Source organism: Syngnathoides biaculeatus, chromosome 16, assembly GCF_019802595.1.
Source record: "Syngnathoides biaculeatus isolate LvHL_M chromosome 16, ASM1980259v1, whole genome shotgun sequence".
Classification (NCBI taxonomy): Eukaryota; Metazoa; Chordata; class Actinopteri; order Syngnathiformes; family Syngnathidae; genus Syngnathoides; species Syngnathoides biaculeatus.
Genome location: NC_084655.1, coordinates 9,038,590 through 9,062,454, shown reverse-complemented (window position 1 = coordinate 9,062,454; position 23,865 = coordinate 9,038,590). Strand labels below are relative to the sequence as shown.

Below are 23,865 nucleotides of genomic sequence, written 5' to 3'. Positions count from 1 at the left end.
TTGTAAAGGCTACACGCATACTTAATTCATTCGGACATCCCTCCCCCACATGAGTGCCTTGTCAAACAGTTTGCCCCCCTCCCCCTCATAAACTCCTCTAATGACAATATTCTACTAACGGAGCCAAAATGGTCATCTGTGTTGTTGCCCGAGGCCACTTGCTGTTTGCATTTGGGAAGCTGAGAGCTGGTGTACATTTCAACGCGTGTCCACAGTGTAACTTCTCCACACATGACTTAATCCTCTTTTTTCTTATACATGTCTGATACTGTGGTGTACACGTATGTCTTGCTTACAGGGTGGCGAGGGGGGAGCTGGGAAAACGTATATATTTGGACGTTTATGGGGAAATGTTGTATGTTGTTTTTTTTCGGGAGCAGGGCTGTTCCCTGTTTTTTTTTTTTTTTCCTCTTCCTCTCGTTTGGCTCGTGACCGAAACCCTCACAAGCACATTCCTTTTGTCCTTCTTGTCCATTTGAAAACAAAGAGAGAGGAAACCTTTTCCAGCGTCTACTCACATGTATATAAAATGCATTTATGTGTACACATGTGCAATACAAGCTATCCAAGCAATCTATTACTGTGACTTACTGATGATGAGACTTTTTTTATTTTTATTTTTTCCGCCCTCCTCATCGCATTGATTTCCTTTTTGGTTGAAAGGGATGCTCAGTCTTGTGATGATTGGCGCTCACGTTCAATTTTTCCAATAACCTTCACTGTAAAGTTGTGATGCTGATCTTGATTGTTGTTTTTTTTTTTTTAAGTGGGCCTGTTGTTGAACTTGTCTGGAAACTCAATAAAGCAATTCACTGACTGCTGCTTGCGTTTTACGTTCTTGTAAATTCTCAATAAGTCTATTCTCAATTAATAATGAGCATTTCATATCATTATTATCTTTTGTTATTAGATAAATACAAATTCTAAACTATTCCTGACAGTTGTGTGCAGCTACACTGCATTTTTGATGGTTTCTATAATTGTAGTTGTGGTAAAAGGTGCTTTAAGCAAGTCAAGTCCCTACTTAAGACCAAACCTGGGAGTTTTTAAAAAAAAAATGGTGTAAAGTGTACTTACATTTTTAATGCTGGGGCTATTTTGACAAAAGTATATTCATACTTGTGAACTAAATAAATTGTGGGGAGGAAAATGCATCTTATGCCACTTTTAAAACAGTTCATCTAGTAGCGATGGGAGATGGGACCTGTATATTGTCATTATAAAAGATTTAATGACAATATCGTTGATATACAGCACGCAGGTAGCAGCATTAATGTATCTGTCCATCCATGTTTCATTCTGCTTATCCTCACTAGGATCTGGCTCTGTGCGAGAGGCAGGCTACACCCTGAACTGGTTGCCCGCCAATCGCATGGCACATCGAAACCAATCATTTGCACTCACAATCACATCTAGGGGCAATTTAGAGTGTCCAATTCATGTTGCATGTTTTTGGGATGTGGGAGGAAACCGGAGTGCCTGGTGAAAAGCCAAACAGGCGCGGAGAGAACATGCAAACTCCACACAGGCATGTCTGGGATTGAACCAGGGACCTCAGAACCCACGGAGGCACGGACAACATGCAAACTCCACATAGGTGAAATGTGATTTGAATCGGGGTCCTTAGAATTGTGAGGTAAATGTGCGAATCTGTCAACCGACCGCACCGCCAGTTCACTGTAAACAACCTGGTTGGACATTTTTCTCTCACCTGACACAAATATATTAAGCCTATGTTATGTGAACACAAAAATGATTCCGTTCCTACACACCTCTATTTGGCTAAGATGCAAAACACTACAGTTCACAATTATTTTGGCTGGGAGGTTTTTAAGACCTATAAAGGGCTGATTTAATGATTGTGTAGTCTTTTTTTTTTTTAAGTGCTAAGGCCTTAACTTTGGACATCATTGCATGTCAGTAATGAATGTAGTGTCCCAGATTATTTTATTTTACATGTAATATTATTATAACAGCTGAGTGTAGTTTCAAAGGACAAAAATACACCAGGTTAAAATAATGTTTTTATTTATTTATTAATTTTAAGTACATTTCGATCAAGTAGATCCACAACAATTAACATTTGATACAAAGTTAAATGATTAGTTGGAAAAGTACAGTCCACAGCACGGCGGTGTCTCATGTTTCTGTGGTAACCCATCCAAGTCATTCAAAAGTGATTGTTTGGAAATGTTAATTTCATGTCATATTTCCTTCAAAATATTCGAAGCATTTTTACAATCTCAATTTCACACTTTCATGATGTTGAATCCTGTCACTGGACGAAAGTCATTTCATTGGCAGTGACGGCGAAGGCTACTTTGGCTGCAGTCTGCACTGGAGCTTCAAAATCAGCTGAAGTCGCTTTCAAGTGTCTGGCGAGTAGATCTTGATGAGGTGCTGGAGTTCCGTCGGGTAGCCGGTGAGCGGACAGTGGCGGTTGGCTTTCACGTACGTGTAGATGCAGCGGTAACAGAAGACGAAGCCCGACGTGGACAGCACCGTGGCGTTCACCCGAAGCCTCCGGCAGAGGGGACAGCGCGTCCTGTCGGCCGCTGCGTCGGGCCAACCTTCCTCCGCGGGCTCGGCTGTGTGCAGGTGGAGGGGAGGCGGGGGGATAGGGAGGGACGTGAGGTTCTTTACGGCGGCCTGGTTGTCGGATGTATACCACCACTCCAGGAACTGCAAAAAGAAGACTCCCAGGGAGAGGGACGTGGACAGGGCGACGGCCGCCCCCCTCGCCGCTTCTGACATCAGGTGCCACATTCTCTGGAGCGCACTGCAAACAAAAAAGAACATATTAGGAGTGCTTGTATGGGTTGGTGGAATGGTGGGCTGGTTGAGGACCACATTGCCCATATGTGTGCATGTGGTTGGGTGGCAACCAGTCCTGGGTCCAGTCCTAACCTTGCCTCTCTAACCTAAAGTCAGTTCGGATAAGCTCTGGACCACCTGCTGTGCTAATGAGGATAAGGGGTAAAGTACATGGATGCAACATTTGCGACACATTTTTACACTAGACATGCTACCCCAGCAACATGGTGGTTCACCTGGTAAAGCGTTGGCCTCACAGTTCTGAGGATCCAGGTTCAATCCCAGCCCTCCCTATGTGGAGTTTGCACGTTCTCCCCGTGCCTGCGTGGGTTTTCTCCGGGCACTCCGGTTTCCTCCCACCTCCCAAAAACATTAAATTGCCCCTAGGTGTGATTGTGAGTGCGACTGTTTGTCTCGATGTGCCCTGTGATTGACTACCAACCTCTTCAGGGTGTGCCCCGCCTCCTGCCTGTTGACAGCTGGGATAGGCACCAGAACTCCTCGCGACCCTCGTGAGGATAAGCGGCAAAGAAAATGGATGGATGGATGGAAATGTTCCCCCACCTCCAAAAAATATATTAAAGTGATTGTGAGTTTCTGCTGCCCTCAAGTGGTCCAACCCCAGATGACTTTTGGTCTTTTAGCGCCCTTCCTGAGAAGGTTTGCGTCAGGAAGGGCATCCGGTGTAAAAATTGTGCCAAACATATATGTGCGTTCATCTGAGATGACACGCCGTGGCGACCCCGAAAGGGACAAGCCGAAAGAAACAGGAGCTAAAGAGCTCTGTCACGAGAGCACTACAGTATTAGTCAAAACTGCCTAAAGACGATAATGCTCAGCTTTAATTGAAACAGAGAACAAGGTATTCCTTAAACTTGTTCAGGTTTAGGTTAAACGAGGTCAATTAATTTCATCATTGATTAGTATTTGATGGAGCCGTTCATTGTTGCACTTCTATTAAATGACTGTTGTATGTTTGGTTGACATAAGGGGCAACAATGTAGCATTTTAAAATCAGATTTGCAATGGACCAATGTGTCATTTTTTATGGCTGATACTGATATTTGGAGCAAATATGAATTTCCTGTAAAAGGGAAAATTTTGGCTTCAAACAAAGATCAACATCATTGGACTGCCTTTAAGGATTTTTTGCCCCAAACAGCTCTTCAGTTTTACAATATCATAAAGTTACATATTTGCTTCAAAATTCTAACAAAAAGTGCAGGGAGTTCCCAGGCTTAGCAAATATCTCAAAGTTGACTGAACTGAAGAACTAAATCAAGATTACAGATCTTGCAAGCCAAAAGAAATAAGGCAGATGCCAAAATAGTGAATCTCAGCACTGATAAGCAGTCTTTCCATAATAAGATTTGGTGTAGCTTTTAAAGGGAAAATATTGTGTCTTATGTCATATATAGCATGTATGTTAGGGAACACAAATATGGAAACACGTCAAATTTACTATACCTGTCTCCGGCCGGGAAGACCCTTTTGCTTGCATTCAGCTCCATGTCCGCGATATCTCGTCGGGTGAGTCGAGCAAGTCGGACCCTCGCCAGCCACAGCAGTGGACTGTGGGTGCGGACGGCGCCGAAAACAAAGAGCAGCTCCTGACAGAAGATCCAGGCCCGCCAGGCTGAGCTGACGTACGGGTAGGCCGCCACGGCCGCCCGGTACAGCCTCTGACTCCTGCTCTGCGCCAGCCGTATGGAGAAGTCCTCCTCTTCCCTTTGACGGGCAAAGGTGGCCTCCAGCTTGGCCCGCAAGTACGGCACGAGGCACAAGAGAAGAAGCGAGCGCCGGCGGGCATTCCTGTGCAGGCCCCGCCCCCCTGACACCCTTTTCAGACCGTAGAAGTTCTCGGAGAAGGAGGCGCTGCAGTGGGTGAGGAAGTGTTGCTGCAGGAGGACGTCCAGCAGGAGGTAGAACTCGTCAAAGCGCCGCCACAGGACACCAAAGCAGGACGGCCTGGACTCTGCCAGAACCTGAGAAGGGGACAGAGACAATCGGATTGACTGCTTCTTAGTGATTTAATCTTGAAGAACTGGTACATTTCTTATTTCACTGTCATATTGGTTTTGGCTGCTTTCTTCTTTGGGATGGGCGGACTGTCTGCGTCAAAACTAGGAACCGACATTTTGAAATGTGTCAGATTCCGGGAGAACCGGAACATTAGTCTTGGTTCCAATTGGTTCTCGATTCTCAATTACCAACCCTAGCCAGCACTTACCTGAACATTTGGTGGGGTGGGTATTTGTGGTCCACTGAATGCACCACATACGCACACTAATTGATAAAGTCTAATTCGGAGGGTCGGTGACGAAGTGCTGCCTCATCAAGTGAAAATGGGGGCCTGCATGGCCATGAGCTCCTCTTATTCTCAGCAGCACAAAAACGTGGTAGATATGAAAAAAAAAAAAGTACAAGTCTGGGGTGGGAAGTGGCTCACCTTGACGGCGTGTCTCAGCGCTGGTTTTACCGCCTCCATCAAAGACTCCTGAGCTAAAATCTCAAAGATGGATGGCCCCTCACGCGCAGCGCCAGAGGTCAGATGAGCACCGGCCTCCGCCATGACTCCTGCACACCTGCAACGTACTAAAATGAGGCAAATTAGATTCATGCCACATTTTATGAATAGCATATGGAGCCATACATGTTCTCCACCAATTATTCTCACGAGGATGGCGGGTGAGCTGAAGCCTCATTTGCCAAAGTTTAATGAAACCTCTCTAATGCTCCCTGCGAGTCTGGATGATCGGCACTGGACGGAACCTGTTCTATGCCCAACTGATACATTGCTTGTTGAAACACCTCGGACAGAATATTTGAGCCCTGATCACACCGGACAACATTTGGCAACCCAGCTAAGGTGAAGAACTTGACCAAAGCCTTGATAATCACAGGAGCAACAATCCGACGGAAAGGAATCTGGTAAAAGCGCACATGATAGTGAGATAGTGAGAAGATACTGATTACCGGATCTGGTTTTAGGCAGCGGACCGACACAATCAATGATAACTTGAATGACCGGTATGGGTTTTAAAGAAGCAGAAAAATAAAGAGAATAAAAAATAACGAAAAATATAGACACTCATAACAATGGAGGACTACAGAAAGATGAGAATATTTACTGCTGAGAGGTTGAAATTCCAAAGTGAAGCAGTTCCACCAAAGTTCAACAACGTCTCTTAATCAATGACTGAAATAGTTTTCAACTCATTTGATCATCAATAATTAATTCACTGATTAAACAATAAATTGTTGCACCTCTCCTCTCAAGTGTGAGACAGATGTAAAAACCACTACTTCAATGTGCTGCCATGTCCTTAAAAAAGAATATTTAGAGATTAGAACATTCGTTTGGTTGCCTTTTTTTTTTTTTTAAACAGGTCGCAGGTCATATATATATATATACACACACCTGTATTATTTCTTTTTTTTATGGTAAGATGTCTTTCCAAATGAAATTAACTGCAGAGAATTCAAACATGAACGAAAACAAAAGCTAAAATTTAAATATTTGATTGATGCACTCGCTATTTGAGAGTATAATATCCTGAAACGACCCAAAATTAGGATATCGTTTCATATTTTAATACATACTGTATTTAATAAAACAGCATTTGGAATTTTAGGGACAACGTTCTCTTTCATTCTCGCGTAAGAATACTAATCAAATCAAGAAAAAGTGACACTTTATTCGTCAACATTTTGGTAAACCATTTGTTCGGTTACTGAAAATAACGCAATGTAAAAGTTAGTCACGCGTCGAATTAAATCAAAACATGAAAATATTCCTCACCGTTGACCTCAGCTAATGTTAGCAGTAGGTGGACAGGACCTTCTGCTCATCGTTGATTTTTCTCGGCGTCTGTTCGAGTTTCGTGAACATCCCATGCTGTCATTTGAAGTAATTATTGTCCGTATTGGAAGAAAACACACGAGGGACTGTTGAATTCTTTCTCCATTGTCGTGCGCAACACTTACTTCCGTATTATACGCCATTTTTTTAACCAAAACTTTATTGAACCTGCTGATGGATACAATATTGTTACTGTACTCAGTTTGACAAAATGTCTATATGTATATAAATGTAATTGATGTATGTTTTTATTAATAATATTTAATTAATATTAGGTTTACCTCCAACAGGTGTCATCTTTTGGGATTTTTCGTGAAGCAATGCATTCGCACGGTTAGTTTACGATGTGTGGAAGAATCTACAGCAACCCCCCCCCCTCACTCAAAATCACTTAAGTGGTCAAAGTCTTTCCAGGGTTGACGCAAACCAATGGCGGAATTAGAGACAATATGGCGCCCATAAACCACTGCGGAGCAGTGCAGTGAGTTCAAAGGCTGTCCAGAGTCTAATGTGAGCACTGTATGTGGATATTTCGTTGAATCAAGATATGTTTTTGTAATGTTGTGTTTGAATATCCATGAGATAAACTACTGAAGATGAATATTCACGACATAATATTCCATAAACCTCACAGTTCTGAGGACCCGGGTTCAATCCCAGCCAATTACGTGAAATAAATACTGGACTGCGCACTCTGCAGCCATTATTGGTTCCGCCATGGTCAACAGTCTCTGACTTCTGGTCAGGGCAAAAAGCATGGTAAACATACACCCATTGTTATGGAAAACGATGCGATAAATATACAATAATTAATTATGAAGGTTAAGCTGAAACACACTTACCGGTGAAAAGTTACTTTTTTGCGACCACCTGCACGGTTTTGACAGCCAACAGCGCAACAAAAAAGCTTAACCTAACGTATTCCAATTAAATTCAATGATATTATGTTTCACAATGTACAATTGTTAGGATGTCAAAGGACGTCAACTTTCACGTGAACCCAAGCAATGTTTTGCCCTCACCGAAAGTTAAAGCCGAATTACCACGTGAAAGGGGGCTGTACGCAGTCCAGTTTTTAATTCTACGTCATTGAGTCCAGCTCTCCCTCTGTGGAGTTTGGATGTTCTCCCAGTGCCTGTTTGGGTTTTCTCCGGGCACTCCGATTTCCTCCCACATCCCCAAAACATGCAACATGAATTGGACACTCTAAATTTCCCCCAGGTGAGATTGTGAGTGCGGCTGTTTGTCTCTATGTGCCCTGTGATTGTCTGGCAACCAGTTCAGGATGTACTCCGCCTCCTGACCGATGACAGCTGGAAAAGGCTCCGGCACTCCCGCGACCCTCATGAGGATAAGCGGCTAAGAAAATGGATGGGTGGATGGATGGATGGATGGATATCCCATATAATAACTAATCATCACACCATCACGGGACTGCATGAAAATGGAGGCATTTGGTAAAAAAAAATGTCGGTGATTGAATTATGTTGCCAACATTATATTGATATTCTTGTTGTTATCGTTACTAGAGAGCAGAGTTTTTATTTATAAATAAGGTGTGTCTACAAAAAAAATAAAGTGTGTGTGGGGGGCATTTGCTTGATTTGATGGGGTTCTGTTTTCAGATGTTCTCCATCCATCCATTTTCTGAGCCGGTTATCCTCACAAGGGTCAAGAGGACTGCTGGAGCCTATCCCAGCTGTCAACGGGCAGGAGGCGGGGTACACCCTGAACTGGTTGCCAGCCAATCGCAGGGCACATAGAGACAGACAACAGTCGCAGTTTAGAGTGTCCAATTCATGTTGCATGTTTTGGGGATGTGGAAGGAATCCAGAGTGCCAGGTGAAAACCCAAACAGGCACGGAGAGAACACGCAAACTCCACACAGGCAGGTCTGGGATTGAACCAGGGACCTCAGAACTGTTAAGGCCAACACTTTCCAACTGAACCACCGTGCTGCTCCTTTAGTGAGGTATCCCTAAGGAAGTGGCCAGTGAGTGCATATACTCTCAATCCAATGTTGGGAATGTTACCCGTAGTGTTCACCGACTCGCATAGTCCCGGTCCAATTCTACTGTAACAGCCTTTATATAATCCAAGTCGGTGAAACAGATGGGTGGGGGGGACACCACAGCCCCCTCCCCCCTGTGCTATCAAGAGAAAACAGAGCCTGGATAAAATCATTTGATGAGATGCCAGTTGAGTGGATGAGAGGAAACATTTGGTGATTGGAAAGGATTATGGGATTACTGACACAGCTCACTGACTGCACCAAAGTATCTCCCATCATAATCATCAACATCGTCATTTGGTCTCTGGAACTGTCTGGTTTTGTCTTGCTGGACTATTCTCTGCAACAAGATGGAGTTTTTCTGCGGGGAAGGTGGGTTCACTTGTGGAAAATTGAATTAACAAAACCATTGGGGTCTTAGTTGGATTTTGATATAACTCTTTGCCATTTGTGTTTTGACCATAAAAAATGCATTTTATAGTTTTAAAAACATGTCAAATCTACAATCAACAGTTGATAGATTGTATCTTGTTTACCATTGGAGTATAACATTGTTACAAAAGTCTTCAAGCAAATCATAAAAAAATTAAGAATCAAATTGTATTTGCTCAGTGTGTGTGTGTGTGTGGGGGGGGGGTTGTTAAAGAGGAATAAATCCAGCTGTTGCACTTTAAATGATAATGATGATGTAATAATACGTTGATGCCAGGACTCTTCGGATGACAAAAGCTGTGCCAAAAACCTTTGTTATTTATGAGAGATTAAGAATGAAATGGTTTTAAACGTCATTATGAATATTTACAAGGCTTCTCCGGCTAGACGAGGTAAAGAGGTGATTGTACTGTACGATGTACTTGGTCCGTAGCTGCTTGTCGAAATAAACCAAACCATAACTATTTTGAAAAGGTTTCAGAAAAGATAGTCTGTGGGACTTCTACGACAGTCCACTACAAGCGTGACAGTACTCAAATGATTTATCATGATATGGAAATGTGGCCGCTTGTATGATACAACACTAACGTAATACTCTGTACTTCTAGATGCCACCGTGCTGACTTTGAGAGTTGGCGAAGGGAAGTTCTGAATCTAACCGTCGTTCTTCCACTCCTCTGCTCAACCGAGGATTCCTCCTCCCTCCTAGGAAGCATGTGTCCCGTCTTTCCTCTCCTCTTTCTAGCTTTTTGCTCACCTCCCTTCTTCCCCTTTTCGGCGGCCTCACGGTTATGTCCCCGCCTCTGCCTTTGTTACGAACACACTGACTTGGTGGACTGCCATGACCGTGGGCTTGAACACGTTCCCAGAGGGCTCCCACATGGCACCTGGCTGCTGGAGCTTGCAGGAAACAATCTGAGTGACATTTGTACCAGAGCCTTCAGTGGGCTGTGGTCCTTACGGGTCCTTGTGCTGGCCAGCAGCCAGATCCGGGCCCTCCAACCACAGGTAGTTATAGAGTACAGATAATAAAAAGATTTGAGTGAGCGTTTAAGAATTTTTTTCATGCCCCCGCAGGCATTCTTCTCATTGTCCTACCTGGAGAAGCTGGATCTCAGTGGGAACCAGCTAACAAGTCTCCCTGCTGACTTTTCTGTGAGTCTGTCTGCTCTCAGGGAGTTGCGACTGGAGCGTAACAACTTACATCATCTGTCAGCATTCAGGTGCTCCTCACTGAAAAATGTGCACTCATCGCACAATTACAGTGCTATGTTTTGGACCACTATTAGATCTGCTTCTTAGTCAGGTCTAGTCATCTTGTTCATTGAAGTTGATGATCAGAAGATGGTTCAGGAAAATGGACTGTTCCATTGATGCGTTAGGGGAAAATAAATTCACTTTAAAATTAAATTCACTTTTCCACCATACGTTTATCATCATTTTATTTTCTTCTGTATCGATATGTGTCACCTCTCTTCATCATTTTAGGATCATGCTAGCAATGGTTCCCCAAATGTTTTTAGGAGATAATTCATACTGGAAGCAGCCTGAGCTCATTTGTCAGGACTTTGAGTTTAGAAGCCGAGGGTTACGAGTTTCAAGCTTAATCCAGTACTGTACTTTCCTGTGGAAATGGGCACATTTGTTATATTGTTGTCATTGAGTCCATTGTTTCCTTCTCCTGCGTCTGTTCCTACTTCAGCTTTGAGCATCTGGACAACATTGAAAAACTGGACCTCAGTCATAACCACCTAGTGTCAGTGGGCCCCGGTGTGTTCAGAGGCCTCTCCAGGCTCAGGCAGCTCTACATGCACAACAATAGGCTGTCTACGGTGCACCAAGGGAGCCTTGATATGTTGCCTGGACTGGAGGTTAAGATAGAATCCTCTACGTGATGATTCTGTAGGCAAATGGTGTTCCAGAAGTGTGACCTGTCTGCCCATCTGTCTGCCGGTCTGCGCTGCAGGTGCTTCAGCTGAGTCACAACAACATTTCTCAGATAGACACGAAGGCTCTGGCTCCTCTCTACAGCCTGGCAGTTCTGGCTCTAGAGGGAAACAACCTGCATCACTTGAAATTCAAAACCTTCCTCAGTCTGCACACGACAGCGACGCACATCCAGCTCGCAGGTTACTGCAAATAATCACATTTATGTTACTTATGGCGGGGCGGAGTCAAGCTTTTATAAAGACCTCATGTGTCTGGATTGCCTACGTTTCACTCACAAGTTGTCTGTATATATTTTTGTCAAGAAAATTAAACAGGCAGTTATTTCCAATAATATCAATCGGTTTTGGAACAATGGATTAATGACAAATTGCCCCGGGAATTCCCCTTTTACATATTCAAAATCGATACGCTGGTGTGACATCAGCAACAGAACTGGAGACCAATTGCTTGCATTTCCAAACACCGCTTTGTTAAAGTTGGTATTGTAAAGTACCTTATATTGCTATCATATTTCGTTACTCACTCACATCAACCAAATAGCACCCGAAAAGTTTTTTAAATTGTTCATTTAATGTGCTAAAATAATCACAAATTTATTTCGCTGTCATTGGTTAATGTCGTAGAACAAGAGACCAGCCGCCAACGGTCCTTAAATTCTACTTATACCAAGCTCGTGACCGTACAAAAGGCCTTTTACCTCACAAAAGTCAATGCATGTGTTATGTCATCTTCTTAAATTCTTTTTCAAAGGTCCGAGAGTCATGAGTAATAAATAAAACAATGAGCTGGCTAAACAAAAATGTATCTGCATGCACTAACCCCGTTATGGCTCACGTGGCTTCCTTCTGCAACAAAGCATTGCCAAGAGAATAAATGTACGTACATTTAGTCACAATCTTCACTCGTTATTGTCTAAAAAAAACATCTTCCAGACTTCCGATTATAGGTGAGAATTACATAATTAAGCGGGAAATCCAGTGCTTTGCATGAACAGTGTATCCAATAGGTCATGTAATACGTACCCTTTTTGGACAATGTGATGCTAAATCATCTCTCATTTAATAGTGTTTTGAGAAGATTTTTATCGACAATTACGAATTTTCAGGGGCGCTGCCATTTTCACGAGTCACATGACCTACATGCGCGGAAGTGACGTGTACCATGCCGCAACAAAGGCTCGATTACGTGGGACGTCATTTATGCCCAGCGCCGATTTCTCGTATTTATCCTCATCTGATGAAGAAATAGCAGTATCGGTTGATCGGGAAGACAGAGGAATACTTCCGTACAGATTAACTGTACTATTAAATAAGAGGATTTAACATCACACTGTCAAAATAGGGTACATATTACATGACCCATTGGATACACTGTGCATGGCAAAGCAATGGATTTCCCCTTTAATGACACGATGGAATAAGTGCAAATGTTCACAGTATTCGATTCACCCTTTCAGCTGCATACCCCGTCTTAATGAGTTTGTTGCATTCCGACCAGGAAACCCTTGGAGCTGCGACTGCGAGCTGCACCGCGTCTTCAGCAAGATCCTCCACGTTCGCCATCTACACATCGACGACTACCGCAACGTGACCTGTCGGCAGCCGCCGCAGCTGGCCGGGGCGTCACTGGCTTGGGTGGACAGCCAGCTGTGCATCGCGGAAACCGCCACCGTACTCGTCATCACCGTCACCGTGCTGGTCACGGTGGTGGCGGCCCTAGTCATGGCAGAACGGAACAGGAAGAGGAACCACGGCAAAAACTGGGACACTGAATCCCAAAACCACACCCACAGTCCGCCATCCTGAGAGCACTGAGAGTTGGGGCCCAGACAACAAACGCAAGATGCACAGTTACAATTCTGATTACAGTGAAAGTTTTTTTTAGGGTCAAAACAGTAGAGTTTATCCCACAGGCTGTAGAATTAAAGTGATATCGGTAAAAAGGAGTACCGTTGACGCTAGCTAGTGACTAGCCACGGTAACCTGACGCAATCATTTTCTTAACCACTTGAAGGTGAAGTTCTTGAGTGAGTTGGAGCCGGTTCCATCTGACTTTGGAGAACGGTGGGCTACTGCTGAGCATTATGCTGTACATTTAATATCTACAGTAACTTTGCTACACTGTACTTTTTGAACCCTCTTAAAGGTGATAACCTACACCTCAAATGCATCTTTGTTTTGTTTCAGTTGCATTATGGGACTTCTACAGGCAGGAAAAATTATGAAAACATGATCAATCCATCCATGCATTTTTCATGCTGTTTTTCGCATTTGGATTTTGGGTGAGCAGGAATCTATCTCAGCTGACTCTGGGGTAGATTGTGCATCCTGGACTTTCTTCACCTGATCATCTCAGTTTACATTAAGGAGCCACCACCTCTCTTGTGCCATGCACCTGTTGAGTAGTTGCTTTTGCATCAGTGCATTTCTCATCTCTCACTGTATTTGCCATCAACGACCAGATTATTTTTCTGGGTATAGGTTATCTGGTATTTGAGGTGTACTGGCTTTTGTCTTCAGGTGTTATGAGGTTTGAATGTGCAAAATTTGTGAATTTGTGTTGATTAAAAATCCTTGTGAGTTGCTGGGGTAGACCTGACACTTACAGTATGACAAATGTTGTAGTGTGTGTCAATCTTTTCGTTCTCATCCACTTTGCTCCTGTTCCTTTTGGAGGTAGAAGCGCTTTTGACAAACAACCAGCATGGTAACCACAGGTCTCGAGCGCCTCCCTCGGGTTCCATTCCTCTTTTTCTTTGGCCTGTGAGAACATTAACTCTGTTGTAGGGTTCTGATCATAGTGCGTTTGTGTGAATCAAAAACTAAGTATTGGTCACTGTGTTTGTGGGTTTTCTGCTAAAGGCCAACGTGGAGGCCCCGGTTTTCTCCAATGCGAACATCGCAGCCTGAAAAAAGGCAACTTATTGGGATTTTCACTTATGTACGTGACGTTTTTGTCCACTTAGTAAAGACATCCAGAATTATATCAATTGAAAAAGACAGACAGGTGAGGAATAATTCATTGACGTGCAGTGGACAAATAAGGTTCACCACAATAGCGTCAAAAGAGGTACTGTGTTGATACTAAATTGTCGAAATAAGTCTTCAACTCTTGGACAGACGTATAATCGTGGTGTCTTTGTTGTAAATTTCATTTCAATCAGAAAAGCGTCTAAGCAGTCGCTTGGGTGGACAGCATAGAGATTCCGTTGGTATCTCATCACTTCTTCACTCGTGAAAATTCAAGATGGCTTTGCAATGGCTGAGCCATGTGTTGATAATCTCAAATGAAAATGTTTCGTACGGGTAACTCAAAGACTCCATCTGCGCATACATAGTTTCTCACAAAACTGAGTCATAGGTTCCACTATTGGGTTTTTTCACAAATAGGTCATCTTAAATTGTCCTCAGGGTTGGTGGAGTGTGACGGCGTTCAAGTTTCTCAAACCCCCATTGAACTGTAGTTGGGGAAGGAAAAACTTCCTGCCAGGCGGCAATTTTGCAAAACTGCTCCAATTTCAACTGAGGAGCCATTGGCAAGGGAAGGATGTGCTTGCAAAAACTGAAAAAGCGGCAAAAGTCATTTGTGCCCTCAAGTCTGTAGGAAAAAGGAAATGTAATCAATATATTTCATTGATAAAATACTCTATATAAAAACGACAAGTTTTCAAAAATGGTGACTTTGAATTGACAGCCTGTTACAACAGTACCACAAATTTTTCTCTTTAATTTTTTTTTTTTTTTTTTTTTTTCAGAATCAGAATCAGCTTTAATGGCCAACTATGTAACAACACGCAAAGAATTTGTCTCCTGTCGTTGGTGCCGTCCTAGTGCGACATACACGTTTCATACGAAGAACAGAACAAACAAACAAGAAGAGAGGAGAATAGACTGCCAATTGACAGGAAACTTTTTTTCCTTATGAGAAGTCTCACAGCTTCCACAAAAGCTGTCCAGGGATGCAGAGTCTTTTAGCATTTAGAGCAATTCGAGTGGCCATTAGAGCGACAGTCCAGTGTAATGACAATTGTGCAAAGGGTGTCAAGGGTTAAGCAGTGCATCCAGTTTAAAGTGACTAGCCGTGCCATAGTCTGTTGTATATAAGATTAATACTGATTGGGCCAGCAGGGCTTGACAAAAACTCAAGGCAGAAAACTGGCTGCATCTTGTAGTGGAATTGTAGTTTTGCTGTTCAGGAATTTAATGACTTAATTTCAAGAGGGAAGAAACTGTCAGTAGCACCTGCCCAATGGAAGGAGCTGCAAGAGCTTGTGCTCAGAATATGGACGGTATGATGGGATCCTGCCTGCTCTTGTCCTTGTTTGAGTGGGGTGCAACTCCTCATGGGTGGGTAGGGTGGTGTCAACTGTTCAATAGTTTTGATAGTCTGCTGTAGTTGGATTTTGTCTTTTTTGTGGTAGCAAGAAACCAGACTGTGATGATGGTACACATCACTGATTCGATGACCGCTGTGAAGAACTACCTCAGCAGCACTTTGTGCCATGCCGTGCTTCCTCAAAAGTCGCAAGTACATCCTTTGCTGGGCTTTTTTGAGGATGGAGTCGGGGCAGCACGGTGCCGCAGCTGTAGAGCGTTGGCCTCACAGTTCTGAAGACTGGGTTCAAATCCAGCCTTCCCCCTTTGTGGAGTTTGCATGTTCTCCCCATGCCTGTGTGGGTTTTCTCTGGCACTCCAGTTTTCTCCCACAAACCAGAAACATGCATTCATTGGAGACTCTAAATTGCCCCGAGGTGTGATTGTGAGTGCGGGTGTTTGTCTACATGTGCCCTGTGATTGGCTGGCAACCAGTTCACAGTGTACCCTGCCTCCTGCCTGAAGATAGCGGGGATCGGCTCCGCCACGTCCGCGACCCTTATGAGGAGAAGCGTCTCAGAAATAAATGGATGGAGTTGATGTTTGTCTCCCACTTCAAGTCCTGTGAGTCTGTAATTCCCAGGAACTTAAAGGTGTCAATGTTTGACACAAGACAATTGGACTGCGTGAGGGGCAGCTGTGGTGAAGGAAACCTACAATCATCTCAACAATCTTTATTGGGTTCAGCTCCATGTTGCGTCAGCCACACCAGAGATCCAGCCTCTCCGCTTCCTGTCGATACACAGACTCATCACCATCTTTGATGAGGTTGATGACTGTGGTGTCATCTGCAGACTTCAGGAATTTGATAGCTAGATGAGTTCGGTGCAGTGGTATGTATCGAGAGCGAAAAACAGTGGGGAGAGGACACAACCTTGGGGTGACCCGGTGTTGATGGTGCTTGTTGATGAGGTGGTGTCCCCGCAGCTTGTAGCAAATGTTGTGATCTCGACATCTGATCGCCAACAGGACGGGACGGGCTGGTGAGCGAGGCAGCGTGACTCCTGTGTACTGGAAGTGGCTTTGCAGCGTAACAACCCAGCAAAGACAGAAAACCTCATTCTGTGCATAGAGTGACTGAAACTTTTCATGTTTAAAGACACCAGTTCAAAGGTCACTGCCTGCTCGGACTACCTCCAAACCAAGTTACTATTTGATGTTCAGCAAACCCAATAGACAATTAATCTTCAATTCAGAGTCACTAATGGAAATAATTCATTGGTCTTAATAACGTGTTACCTTGTTATACACAATAAGCCCTCCTCTCTTTTTGTATTCATCATAGATCGATTCAGAGGATGAGTGCGTGCTTACAAGGCCTCTGCGGGTTAATGATTACATTGGCTTTATCCGCCACAGTCGGGCCTCGTTCTCTCTTTTTGCACTTCAGTGAGCTCAAGTGTACGGGATTCAGCAGCAATGTCAGGGAAGCGCGTGTGTGTGTCCGACTTCGAGCTGGAGGCCAGGAAAGTCCTTCCGAAAGCCGTCTACGACTACTACAGCTCTGGAGCTGAGGAGCAGGTCACATTGGCTGACAATGTGGCTGCTTTTAAGAGGTGCAGCACACACACCACTGGCTTTAATGTGAAGTCCTTTTTTTTTTTCGAGCTCAACTGCATTTGTCACACTCATATTTACGCCTATTGCAAATTTGAATTTCAGTTCACCTTAACACACATGATAGAAATCTTTCCCTCACCCAACAGACCAAACATGATCATGCTCAGTTTTAATTGAAATGCTACGCGGTTACCGTTTGCTCCTCACTATATCTCAGGAGGTGTTTCTAATATTTGCAGCCTCTTACAAGTATAGCTAATATTTACATTATATTCTCATTCACCACGACAATCAAATTTCAGGCCAGCGTCGACAAAAGGAATGGACACCACAACAATGTAGCGGAACGTGAATGTCGGGCCCGACTTTTAAAGTGTCAAAAAGTATGGAAGCGAAACCGAGTAGATCAGTGAATGCAGCACAACATGACAGTACGTAATCGAGCATTAGATGCGTTGGAGATCCGTTGTGTGCATTTTTCTAGCATCCAAGGTTTCCATAATTGCAATCTATCGAGCGGTGAACTAATCTGACGCCAAACAATTCATTCGTCACCCCCATAATTCAACTGTCACATCCTCTCTGTCATCCTCCTCAGCGTCCACCAGTCTCCCAAGTTCACCTGTGTTCCATTTATTGTCCCACTTCACACAACACAGGGAGTCCTCAGGTTAAGACGCTCTCGACCTAAGACGTTTCCACTTTACAACGCCCGTCCTCTCGTCCGCCATTTTGTCTGGCTAATGCTTGTCTGTGTTTGCGCTCCAAGAGTAGCTTTCCATTTTTCGCCCTCCTTTTTAGACATTATCGCCCCAAAGAAGAAAGCAGTGTCTTTTAGCAATGCTTCTGGAGCCAAAAGAAAATCCATTACCATGGAAATGAAGCTCAAGATCATAAAAAGATTGGAGAAAGGAGAGACACCAACACCACCAAGGCTTCAGTCGGTCGACCGTGGTGACAATTATCAAAGACAAAGCCCATATTTTACCGCATGTGAAGGGTTCTGTTCCCATGTCGGATACAATGATCACAAAACACGGTTCTTTGATCCTTGTCAAGATGGAGAAGACTGGAGACCAGGTTCCTTCGCAATAGCTAAGCACAGCTTCCCCTTCTTCTTCTCCATCCATCTCTCAGCAGTAATGCTAAGTACATCATCTTGTTTATTTCAATGTATTTGTTTTTCATACAAAGTATTTTGATGTGAATTCTGACTTTAATGGTGGAATCCGACTTCAGTCGAAATTCAAGTTAAGTCGCAATTGTAGGAACAGATCTCAGTCGTAGACCGAGGACTCCCTGTGCAGTAATTTTCTTTTAAAGATTAAAGGGCCTCAATTACAAAACCTCCTTCCTGACTCTAACTCAGATTTAGATTTCTGTGGCTTGTGTCATTGTTGTTTTCATTTTTCTGTGTCTTGTATGGGTGCGCCTGACCTTTCACTTGGGTTCCCGTCTGCCCGGTGTATACAAGAAAAAAAATAAGTCTTGCTTAATGACCAAGTGGAGAAGTCAATAAACCTGACATGAGCATACAGTACATGTAATGAGGTTTCACTCTTTTATTGCTTTTCCACTCGTTGGACAAACACGGATGATCAGTCCAAGCATAATAATATGACGTTGTCTCATGATAATAGTGATCAACACTCAGGCTGCTTAATTTGAACAACATCAACAGGGTGTGTGATTAACACGGTGGGTTCATCTGATGGTAGGTGGCGCCTGATCCCTCGGGTGTTGAGGGACGTGTCCTCCGTGGATCTACGTGTGTCTGTGTTGGGGCACGAGCTCAGCATGCCCCTGTGTGTCGGGGCCACCGCCATGCAGAGGATGGCCCATCCAGATGGCGAGACGGCCACTGCGAGAGGTACGCGAGTACAACTGCAGCGTGCAGCCGAGGCTTCGTTACTCCATGTTAGCTGATTGTCTCAAACGGGCAAGTCTTGTCATGCACCGAGGTCCATAAGTGTTCCGAGAGTGACAAAAGTTCTTGTGATTGCCTTTGTACACCTTTGATTTCATCATTTGCCACGCGTGGTGGAGGTGGCGTTCAAATATTTGTTTTCTCTAAGATACACACGCTGGCAACCATCAGAGATTTTTCTGGGATGTTGAGGCCTTCCATAACAATTCATTGGTCAGAAAAATAATAAACTCGATTCCTAAAGGGCCTTTGCACTGTGGTGCTCAGGCTTTAAATTATATACAGTAGGATCGAGAGCCCTCTTGCAAAAATCCTCTAGTATTGTTTATCCTTGCCTATAGATGCCGCAAGATGGTGGGAGAGTAGTATTTTTGTCAAATTGAAAGTCCTCAACTCACTTCAACATAGTTTCTTGCCAATCGGATTCCACAATATGACGGCAAAGTCCTATTGATATCTAAATGAAAATCATCAACTAACTTCAACATAGTTTCTGGACACCAGGATGCCGCCGGGTGGCAGCAAAGTGTCATGATTCTGCCGCTTCAGCACGAGCTGTGCGGGTGCCCGCCCGGCTGCGCTAATTGGGAGGCACACACCTGCGCCTCATGTGGGCTGATCATCCCCTGTATATATAGGACCCGGTGACGACTGGTCCTCGGCCAGTTCGTTGAGCTTTATGTCCCGTTCCAGCACTCTCGTATCCCTGATTGAACCTGTGTGTACCGACCTTCGTCCGTTCTCCGACCAACCCTGTAAGCCTGACTCCTTCGATACTTCTGCCTGCGCTGATTGTTTCCCCGTGTACTGACTACTGCCTGCCCACTCATCTGTTCTCGTCGCCCGACGTCACAAGTACCGCTGCTGCACCGGACTGCCTGCTCGATCCCCGACCTCTGCATACAATAAACGTGTCTCTTCTTGAACTACCTTGCGTCTTCCGAGTTCCTGCATTTGGGTCCTACCTCTCGTTCAGATGGGACGTGACAGAACGAACTGGCCACAACAGAACCCAGCAGGGAGGACCCGGCGTCGCCGGGACCGACGCAAGGTAGACCGTCTGCCGGAGGACCAAGCCTGTCCAATCCGGGTAGGCTCCTTGACGTCCTCCACTTCCGTGTCTTACGGTCCGCCAGCGAGGTATGAATACGTCCCGAACACGACCCGTCCGGATCCTCATATTCTTCTGGACTCTGACTTTTCGGAATATGAGGAGGACCGTGATTTGTATGACCGGACTGCCTGCTCGATCCCCGACCTCTGCATACAATAAACGTGTCTCTTCTTGAACTACCTTGCGTCTTCCGAGTTCCTGGATTTGGGACGTGACACAAAGCATTAGTTTTGTCTGAATGAAACTCCTCAACTTGCGCCAATATAGTTGTAAGTGCAATTAGATCAACAATGCATTCAAGCGCTGTAACATTCTGAATGGGATTTGGACCTAGCATGCCGGGCAGCGGGGACGGGGATGATGCTGAGCTCCTGGGCCACCTCCACCATAGAGGAAGTGATGTCAGCGACGACGACCTCGCCGGGCGTCGGCGCTGTGCTGTGGCTGCAGCTCTACATCTACAAGGACAGAGCGCTCACGCTCTCGCTGGTGCGCCGGGCAGAGGAGGCGGGCTACGGGGCCATCTTTGTTACCGTGGATACACCGTACTTGGGGAGGAGACTGGAGGACATGCGGAACTGCTTTAAACTGCCATCACATCTGCGGTAAGAATTTGAAAGCCGTTTGAGCATTTATTCGATGTCCTCTTTGTCAATTCAGCATATTAGTGGAAAAACCATGTCTTTGTATGATTCTTTTTTCCCCACTACTCGTGCCATCTTTGGCCTACCAGTGTGGGATCAAAACTAAACTACAGTTGCACTAGCAATGCCCCAATTAGTAGGCATGCATTAAGATCTTTGTTCTCAATAGTCGGAAACGTTTGGTGTACTCCAAGTACTAGTGAGGCCAAACTGCGCATTAGTTAACATCTATGCGCTACTGTACAACGACTGGCGCACTACATCATTTTGAGGTCAATTGTAGTACGAGTAGCATTCAGTTTTCAAGTAGTACACATTTTGGCTTCAAAAGTAACACACAGTGTTCTTGTACGCCAAATTTGTTGTAATCAAGAAGACAAAGAGTATACTAGTACATGGACCTGAAGTTGGATGTCTTGCTTCATGTCTATCTTCCGGACGTGTCCGTGTTCCAGATTGTCGAACTTCTCGACAGACTCCTTGGCTTTCTCGGAGGGAGACTACGGCACTGACAGCGGTTTGGCTGTTTATGTCACAAAAGCCATCGATCCGGCTCTCTGCTGGGACGATATTACCTGGTTGAAGAAAAACACACGCCTACCTGTTATTGTGAAAGGAGTACTAACTGGTACAAGGACACACAACATATCAGTTTCTAAGACTTTTGAAAAGTGAGGAAAAAAATGGTTTAAAGGAAATAATCACGTACTATATGTCAAAACTTGTGTGTGTGTACTCAGGGGAGGATGCCGCCAGGGCTGTGAGCTACGGCGTTGATGGCATCTTGGTGTCCAACCATGGAGCTCGACAGCTGGATGGGGTTCCTGCCACAGTGTGTTTCAATGTCATTTGTTTATATTGTAAAATGTGTGTGCGTATTTGCAAAAATTCACCTGAATTTAGCAGGTAGGGGGGTGTTAATGTTAAGCCCCGTTTACAATCATGCATCTTTCGTTCTGCATGCTTCAGTAACAGTAAGAGCGATTCCTCATATGAATGTTGGATCTAGACATGTTTATGTGTGTAGCTGGACGTGTTGGAGGAGGTTGTGGAGGCAGCAGGAGGTCGATGCGATGTCTACCTGGATGGCGGAGTGAGGCGAGGGACCGACATCCTGAAGGCGCTCGCCTTGGGAGCGAAGACCGTTTTCATTGGCAGGCCTGTGTTGTGGGGCCTCACCTGTGAGGTGAGGAATACCAAGTTTGGAATTTCAAGGGAACCGCCTGGGATGGCGCTCATGTTATGTTTTGCCTGTTCCAACTTCAGCTGTTTGCAGTGAATTGTGTAATGTTTAAAATGATTACAATTAATGTTTATTCCATGGAATTAGGTTATATTGTGAAGTAACAGAGTGGTTCACACACCTGCCTCAAAGTCAAGCAGTCCTGGGATCCAATTTTGGATCGGGCCATCTTGTGTGGAATTTTGCATGTTCTCCTCTTTTGCTCTGGACCAAATCCATCCATCCATCCATCCATTTTCTTTGCCACTTATCCTCACAAGGGTCGCGCAGAGTCCTGGAGCCTATCCCAGCTGTTGACGGTCAGGAGGCGTGGTACACCCTGAACTGGTTGCCAGCCAATCGCAGGGCACATGGAGACAGATAACAGTCGCACTCACAATCACACCTAAGGGCAATTTAGAGTGTCCAATTCATGTTTTTGGGATGTGGGAGGAATCTGGAGTACCGGGACAAAACCCATGCAGGCACAGGGAGAACATGCAAACTCCACACAGGTTGATTGAGCCTGGGACCTCAGAAGTATGAGGCCAACACTTTACCAGCTGATCCACCCTGCCGCCAGGACCAAATCTTCAAAATAAAAATAAAAAAGGCTGAATCATGTGCAAACTGTGTGCAATAACGTACAATAAACAAAATGTGTTTCAAAAGATGCGGTGCTGATAATGTGTTTCATCTTCAGGGGGAACAAGGTGTTACTGCAGTTCTGCAACTTCTCAAAGATGAGCTGACACTAGCTATGGCCTTGGCAGGTAGTACACGTTCACCTACAAATGTGCAAAATTAGGCACGTCTAATCCTTTGTCTTTGTGGGCGCAGGATGTCGTTCCCTCTCAGACGTGAGCAGGTCCTTGGTCAAGAGAGTGGAGATGACATCAAGAATGTAACATGGATCATAATCTCCTGCATAGCTGCGCTATTGCTGTATGCTGGTTGAATTTAATATGGAAGAGTCACAATCCTGAAGTGGGTTGGAAAAAAAAAAAAAAGTCTAAGAAGTCTGTGTGTTTGTGGATTTTAGAGTTGCGCTTCCACACAGCAACTCAAAAGTACAAATCCAGTTTTGGTGTTAGCCAATCAGAGGCAGAGTAGGGCAGGTTATTATTTCATCCAATCGAGATGGGAGTTTTTTCTGGACTCAATAAATGATCATTGTCGTGGTAACACCCACCGCGCCACTCACAACACAGCAAAGTTAACCGTTTAGACACCATAATCGCAGTGACACGCATCAGTGTTCACGCAGTAGATTTTCAGCATGATTTGATTGTCAGGTAAAAGTCTCACAACAGTCCAGCAGCATGAGGGCGGGCCTTATATTGCTTTTTATTTATCCTTTAGTCATCCAGGTAAACACTTGTAGCGAGATGAAATCTCATTTTCAAAAGCAAAGAGGCAGCAAAAATTTTACTTGAATTATAAAGCTCAATGTATGGAAGTACAGAAGGGTATTACTGTCACAAAAAAAATAAAAATCCTTTTTTTCGGGCCATTTTTTCCCCAAAATTATCGGGACACACAAACTCATGCGAGAAGCTATGAACAAGTGACTCTTGGCGGACTCCCTAATAAGGAAAATGACCATGTTATTTGCTTTGATCAAACTTTATTTTGATATAGGATTAAGACACTGGGAGATTCCCTTGTCTTTGAGTCACATAGATGGTATCGTTATTACCTTGTCGACTTTCACAGGTTCACAGGACATTCACAGGTTCTCGCGTGAGTTTGATGTGTCCCGATAACTCTGAAAAAAATTTGCTTGAAAAAAAGAGGGGGAAAAAATTTGTCCGAAAAACAAAGAATTAGCCTGAAAAACTGAAGGAAATATATTAGCCCGAAAACAGAAAAAATTTGCCCAAAAAACAGAGGGAAAAATAATAGCCCGAAAAACAGAATTTTTTTTTTTTTTGGGTGACAGCAATACGCGTCCGT

The 23,865-nt window shown here is 44.3% G+C and overlaps 3 protein-coding genes across 7 annotated transcripts; 2 read left to right on the top strand and 1 right to left on the bottom strand.

Moving 5' to 3' along the window:
- Positions 1 to 2,056: 2,056 nt before the first annotated feature.
- On the bottom strand, positions 2,057 to 7,730 carry pex12 (peroxisomal biogenesis factor 12). Of its 5 annotated transcripts, none has more exons than XM_061847248.1 (4): positions 7,519 to 7,730; positions 5,264 to 5,409; positions 4,282 to 4,799; positions 2,057 to 2,779 (listed from the first exon to the last, which is right to left on the bottom strand). In XM_061847248.1, exons 2-4 carry the CDS (start codon positions 5,384 to 5,386, stop codon positions 2,368 to 2,370), a joined length of 1,053 nt encoding a protein of 350 aa, XP_061703232.1. In that variant the 5' UTR covers positions 5,387 to 5,409; positions 7,519 to 7,730; the 3' UTR covers positions 2,057 to 2,367. The 5 variants fall into 5 exon arrangements, with proteins under 5 accessions (XP_061703232.1, XP_061703234.1, XP_061703230.1 ...); XM_061847250.1 differs by having other exon boundaries at positions 5,264 to 5,399; XM_061847246.1 differs by lacking the exon at positions 7,519 to 7,730 and adding an exon at positions 6,958 to 7,164.
- Positions 7,731 to 8,877: 1,147 nt separating this feature from the next.
- Positions 8,878 to 12,896, top strand: si:ch211-237i5.4 (slit homolog 1 protein). Its single transcript, XM_061846660.1, has 6 exons — positions 8,878 to 9,059; positions 9,728 to 10,127; positions 10,197 to 10,342; positions 10,822 to 10,990; positions 11,086 to 11,248; positions 12,567 to 12,896. Exons 1-6 carry the CDS (start codon positions 8,917 to 8,919, stop codon positions 12,872 to 12,874), a joined length of 1,329 nt encoding a protein of 442 aa, XP_061702644.1. The 5' UTR covers positions 8,878 to 8,916; the 3' UTR covers positions 12,875 to 12,896.
- A 3,943-nt stretch (positions 12,897 to 16,839) lies between these two features.
- Positions 16,840 to 23,017, top strand: hao1 (hydroxyacid oxidase (glycolate oxidase) 1). The gene is made up of 8 exons (XM_061846378.1): positions 16,840 to 16,998; positions 18,721 to 18,872; positions 20,378 to 20,648; positions 21,143 to 21,315; positions 21,428 to 21,519; positions 21,715 to 21,873; positions 22,613 to 22,682; positions 22,750 to 23,017. Exons 1-8 carry the CDS (start codon positions 16,862 to 16,864, stop codon positions 22,815 to 22,817), a joined length of 1,122 nt encoding a protein of 373 aa, XP_061702362.1. The 5' UTR covers positions 16,840 to 16,861; the 3' UTR covers positions 22,818 to 23,017.
- Positions 23,018 to 23,865: the final 848 nt, after the last annotated feature.

Coding starts and splice junctions, on each gene's coding strand:
- hao1 (XM_061846378.1), top strand. CDS start 16,862: ATGTCAGGGAAGCGCGTGTGTGTGTCCGACTTCGAGCTGGAGGCCAGG. Junction 18,873..20,377: donor CGAGACGGCCACTGCGAGAG/GTACGCGAGTAC, acceptor ATTTGGACCTAG/CATGCCGGGCAGCGGGGACG. Junction 22,683..22,749: donor ACTAGCTATGGCCTTGGCAG/GTAGTACACGTT, acceptor TTGTGGGCGCAG/GATGTCGTTCCCTCTCAGAC.
- si:ch211-237i5.4 (XM_061846660.1), top strand. CDS start 8,917: ATGGGATTACTGACACAGCTCACTGACTGCACCAAAGTATCTCCCATC. Junction 10,343..10,821: donor CATCATCTGTCAGCATTCAG/GTGCTCCTCACT, acceptor TTCCTACTTCAG/CTTTGAGCATCTGGACAACA. Junction 11,249..12,566: donor GACGCACATCCAGCTCGCAG/GTTACTGCAAAT, acceptor CATTCCGACCAG/GAAACCCTTGGAGCTGCGAC.
- pex12 (XM_061847246.1), bottom strand. Junction 4,800..5,263: donor CGCTGAGACACGCCGTCAAG/GTGAGCCACTTC, acceptor TCCCCTTCTCAG/GTTCTGGCAGAGTCCAGGCC. Junction 2,780..4,281: donor GTCTTCCCGGCCGGAGACAG/GTATAGTAAATT, acceptor TTTTGTTTGCAG/TGCGCTCCAGAGAATGTGGC.